The sequence below is a fragment of the Aspergillus pseudotamarii genome (genome assembly GCF_009193445.1).
Source record: "Aspergillus pseudotamarii strain CBS 117625 unplaced genomic scaffold BDV38scaffold_160, whole genome shotgun sequence".
Lineage (NCBI taxonomy): Eukaryota > Fungi > Ascomycota > Eurotiomycetes > Eurotiales > Aspergillaceae > Aspergillus > Aspergillus pseudotamarii.
Genome location: NW_022475174.1, coordinates 2,305 through 7,690, shown reverse-complemented (window position 1 = coordinate 7,690; position 5,386 = coordinate 2,305). Strand labels below are relative to the sequence as shown.

Sequence of the window (5,386 nt, the reverse complement as noted above, 5' to 3'; positions counted from 1 at the left end):
GAGAACCTTTTGGAACAACAGAAGCCAAGTGAATAATGTGCGACTCCTGTACTAATGGTGAGACTTCTCTCAAGGACGGATGTAGTTAGATCAAGGTTGATAGAACCAACGGAGCGTCCCGAAATATATCCTATCCTACGTTACATTTCCAGTCCGTCCATATGTCTCTGACGCGTTTCATTTCATTAAAAGAAATGTGGGCTTTTGACATGTTAGACATATGTCATATATGTCAAATATCCACGGAACGGCCCGTTCAGCCAGCCATAATACTTGAATTTTTCTCATAGCCCAGTACACGGTAATAGAAATTAGGTGTAAGCTTTACCAGGGTTACATCTGGAGGCTATAGTGTATGACGACATTTTGAGCATCAAAAGTTTTATAGGTCTCGCCCTACCCAGGCGAATAGTTATTTTTATAATTGGATTTTAATTCAAGGACTGGCGTGAGAGAAGCTCCCCATCAGCCCTCTAGCACTATGGAATACCCAGGCTCAGATACAACCAAAGATATATTATGAAGTATTGATAAGACTATAGGAGTCATTCAGCTAATATACCTCTACTATTCTCAGAGCTAGAACATGCACAGTGTGATATCATCCTTGCTTCTTTAGTATGACAGTTAGCCTGTCCATTATGTAAAAGAACCACCCTGGAGCTAGATAAAGCCGTGTCTGCGTACGCCCATGCCGCCATACAAACTGTGGTTGACCAGTCACTACCCTCACATACTGTAAACTGTGTTAAGTCTAGGCCTGTGTGTAGGCACTTCCCCACACACTGTATCCCTGGCTGTTATTATATAAAAGATCTAATACTGATCTGCCCTAGGTAGGTTCTTATTATATCCGTAAGTGTGATAGTGTTATACCTTGGGTATATTATTATATGATTTAGGTGTGGCTATTATCGGTTCTTAGGCTCGAAAGGGTAAATTATATAGTGATCTAACATGTTTCAATATTCTTATTCAGGAACCTTCAAACAGCTTTTTAAATTTTGTATTTTGCAAATTTGCCAATGCAACATGGGTCAACAATTTAAGTTTTATTGAACTAGAAATTCAGCCAAAAACAAGGGGAAAATAGGACTCCGTAGCTCATTGTTGAAATGGCCTTTTGTTGACTTGAGTATAATATCGTATCAGCTCGTGTAGTTTACTAAGACTGAAATGGTCGTGTGGACACCTTTTGGGTCGAGTAGCGGCGAAGCTGGCACCTTATTCCTTATTTACCGTTCTTGATGTAATTTACGGTAAAGTCCTATCCCTAGAATCGGCTCACCCACTGAGGTAGGGCCGCAGATACTGTTCGGATAGAATCAGTTCTGTTTCTCATTCTTTTGACATCAGATGTTAATGAACCTATATATATTGTTCTGCAATTGAGCAAAGCAGAAAACTGGCCTTTGCATTTGTATAACAGTATGGGAAAAACCTAGGCACCTAGGGAAAACCCCATACCAAGACTGAAAAGACTGAACAAAATCGCAACTAAATTAATAGGTTACTTTGCAGTCTGCTGGCATCCCTGTCGGGTTTGACTGACAGACATTTATATCAAAAATTAATCTCCTGGGAAATTGTCCCTGGCATTGCCGTAATTGCTCTCTGAAACGTGAGAACGTTTCCAGAGTTATCCAAAGAACTTATGCCCATAGACTCAACAAAGGTCTCTACCAGGCTGCCCTAGGACTTCCTCGGAGCCTTTCCTCCTTTGTCACCGCTGCTTCCCCACCACATGGCTCCCCCCAGCTGGTGTTGAAGTATGTATTCTGCTTTTATTTCTCCCATTTCCTGGGTATCGTATGAGATTATCATGCGATCGGTGGGGTTAAACCTCCATGACGCTCCGGCTTGTTTATCCAGGTGCTCTGAAGCTCCAGTGAATGGGAGGTCTTTATAGTCCCAAATTCCTTGTTCCCAATGGCCTTGTCCTATGCCCTCAAATGGATGCCCAGGGCTATCAGTGTTAGTGAAGCCGCGCCCGTACAAGGGCATACCCAGGATTATCTTGGGTAGTGGGACTTTGCTTTTGTTGATGTAATAATCCAATGCTTCACTTATACTGTATGGAGTATTTTTCGGCGTGCTAGTAGGCTCTTCCAAATTCGCCCAGTGGCCAGCAGCCGTACTCCAGGCTCCGGAATAATCATAGGCCATCAGATTGTAGAAATCCAAATGAGGAGTCAGATGGGAAAACTTGAACTTGGTATAATTTTCGCGGCCTGTATCGTGAAAATCAATGAGACTTTCCAAAACCATTGAATGAATTTACTATTGGCTTCTTAGAAAGGGTCGTACCAGCTGGACCAGCAATAGTCAGGAATCCCCGATTTTGGCCAGCTGCTGCGGCTGCCATATCAAGTGTCTATACTATGTTGGCTTCACTGGATAGCTTGCATATACGTGTATAAAACCTATTTCACAAACTTTTTAAGTAGTAAAGAAAGGTTGTTTGCCTCGTCGTCGTCTAAGTTTCCGTCAAACTTTCTGGTTTATTCATTCTGATTCAGTGGGTTTTATGGTTACTTTTAGGATACTCCCAGTCCACATCCAACCCTTAGATTCGTTAGCAATGACGGGGTTCCATTTTTATTTTTTTATTTTTTATTTATTGAATTTCTTTTTCTGAAAACTGCTGGTGAGTACTTGCCATCGAAACGCCAGTCTAAGATTAGCTGTGTAGCTGTTTCTGCGAACTTGGTTCGCCCGGGATCGGAGCTTGCAGGCTTAACAAAATTAGGGGAGTAAGTCCAGGAGCTTCAACTTTCTGTTATGTTTCTTAAGCAATCCTAATTGCTTGACACAGCCATAAATATTAGTGCCGGGTTCATCCCATTGGTCTCCAGGGTAGTGTTTATCAATATCCGCCCAATTATCAGTCCGGAAGCTGGATCGTATCAGTATTATTCGGGTGTTAAAAGAGAAGGAAACTGGTCCGTTGATTTACACTTCGCCATTCTCGCGAATATTAGCGAACGTATACAAAATGTGAGTCAGCTTGTCATTGGGCAGGTCTGACAGATTATTTCCACGACCGTAAATTGCCTTTATTATTAGCTATTATGTCAAATTGGGAATTCCTCAACACATTTACCCGCGACTGCTTGGAAGAGAACTTGTTTATGGAATTGCCTAGTACTTGATTCACCGTTCCGGCAAGCAAAAGCTGTCACCGTTGAAAAAGAGAAAGAAAAAGGATTTGTGTAGACAAGCTAATCAAATGAGGGAGAAACCATACCCAATTGACAAAGTAATTCAGAGTTTTGATTCCTGACATGATTATACTTTGCGAGAAATTGGGGTGACTAGTTAGTATCAATTGGGAGATAGAATATACAAGCAAATAGTTACCAGAATAACAAATGTGGTCATGAAACAGCAAATTTAACGTCAGACATGCTTCATCCTATTAGTATTACTCAGTGTTCTAGAATATGGGTGTGAAAAACTTCATAATGATAAATGCTATTCTTACATGTTATACTATTTCCGGCGGTCTCATGCGTAACATAGCTAAAGTTTTAACAAAATATACCTGATCCGGTGAGCTGTGTACATCTAGGCTCTACTATCAATAAAGAGTTATACGCCTAGGGGCTCATGACGTGGTAACATAATTTACAGTATCTAAAGAGTTATGGGTATCTACTTACGACGTCATATGCTGTACATAAGTTTGACGAAACGGTTGACTTTATTTCGACTTCTGATGAGAACAGGACCTTACTGAACTCTAATAACTACTTCAGCGAACAGGTGAGCCATAGTGTGACCTTGAAATGGCGGAATCGTAATGTAACATGTAACCTGCCATGGTTTCCGTTCAATAATATCATCTGGACGTGCTCCATTTAGGGTAAATATCATCCTTATATAATGTATGAAATAAATATCAGCTGTATTGATACCTCACCATATACCATCTGATCTGCTGTCCAAGTTGCGTACATCAGTTCTAAAGTATTCACCATACGTTCTGCCTTTCCTTATTTCACACAGCCTTCCTTATCATAGCCCTTTTATTGACTTTTCGAATATCAGCTGCCATAGAACTTTACCGCTAGATTTGATTCTCGCGAGGGGCATGATGAAGGCGACACTGGCACTATTGATTGCCGTCCTAGGTGTTAGCCATACTGGCCTAGGCCACTGTATGAAAACTCAACTCCACCCCGCCCTGCAACTATTTTCTGACATTCCAATCGGTAGACGTCTGGAGCGCCCTGATTCTGGATGGGGAGAGAACCGCTGACTACAAATATGTTCGGTACTAGGGATAATTCGCTTTGTTTTGGTGTCCTTAATGTCTCTAATGGTGACTGCAGAAAAGATCAAAGGCCCCCGGGTGACGAGAACGTACCTGTTACTGATATAGAATCGTCGGACATTCGCTGCAATTATGGTGGCACGTCCACAGGAACTTCTGTTGATATCGCTAACGTCACAGCTGGATCAACGGTATGGTAGTTAATTTCCTATTCCAGTATTAGCAGTAGCTCCCACATCAACGACTTCAATAATCAGGTTTATATTGCTCACTCTTACACTATTCCTAGATCGTTTCACCCTCAGGGAGCATGAAAACATCTACCATCCTGGGCCTATTATGGTTTATATGTCTAAGGCTGACGGAAACGTTAAGTCCTACGATGGAAGTAGAGACTGGTTCAAGATTGCTGAGCTTGGAGGTGAACCGGAGTGTCCAGAAGCTAACGTGGCAGGCCTTACGAGTCAATTCTTATTTGACCCCTATCTAAGAATCACTAAGCGCCACTCCCACGCGATCAAATGGCCTGCCCTAGGAAAGACCGAATTCCATTTTACAATCCCTTCTAAGACGCGTGGGTACTTATGACTTGACCGTTACTTAGTAACTGACGTCAGCTGCACACTGCACAGCATCCGGTCAATATCTACTCCGTATTGAACAAGTCGGCCTGCACAGGGCTCAAGAAATACGTGGAGCCGAATTTTTTATTTCTTGTGCCCACATCAACGTTATAGAAGGCGGCAGTGGCCATCCCATGCCAATGGTAGAATTCGCTGGGGCTTACGACTGGACAGATCCAGGCCTTTTAGTGAACATCTACGATACCTCGTGCTACGCTCTCCCAGGGCCGCCCGTCTGGGAAGGAAATAAGGCCTCAATCGACTAAATAGACGCCGCTCGGTAGTCGTCCGGCATTCGTTGTGACATTCATCCTTTGTTAGCCCTATCTTGTGAAGTTCTTTCCGTTAAAAGTGCCTGATCTGTATGGGAAATTCTATGGTGATCAAACCGACCCGCGGTATTATCTTGGTATTTCGAAGCGACTCTACAGTAGTGAGCTTCTGCTGGCCTTGTGACAATGCTTTTATGATTTATATATAACTCGGA

The 5,386-nt window shown here is 42.5% G+C and overlaps 2 protein-coding genes across 2 annotated transcripts; one reads left to right on the top strand and one right to left on the bottom strand.

Moving 5' to 3' along the window:
* Nucleotides 1-1,692: 1,692 nt before the first annotated feature.
* On the bottom strand, nt 1,693-3,286 carry BDV38DRAFT_276569 (glycoside hydrolase family 18 protein; the record flags this gene model as incomplete). The annotated part of the gene is made up of 8 exons (XM_032058244.1): nt 1,693-2,231; nt 2,308-2,374; nt 2,433-2,476; nt 2,536-2,565; nt 2,660-2,727; nt 2,774-2,896; nt 2,957-3,054; nt 3,248-3,286. The coding sequence occupies 8 exons, from the start codon at nt 3,284-3,286 to the stop codon at nt 1,693-1,695; spliced, it is 1,008 nt and encodes a 335-aa protein (XP_031906766.1).
* Nucleotides 3,287-4,096: 810 nt separating this feature from the next.
* BDV38DRAFT_289392 (lytic polysaccharide monooxygenase auxiliary activity family 9 protein) lies at nt 4,097-5,165 on the top strand (the record flags this gene model as incomplete). Its single annotated transcript, XM_032061233.1, has 5 exons — nt 4,097-4,160; nt 4,219-4,276; nt 4,335-4,472; nt 4,582-4,850; nt 4,909-5,165. 5 exons carry the CDS (start codon nt 4,097-4,099, stop codon nt 5,163-5,165), a joined length of 786 nt encoding a protein of 261 aa, XP_031906765.1.
* Between the last annotated feature and the right edge of the window lie 221 nt (nt 5,166-5,386).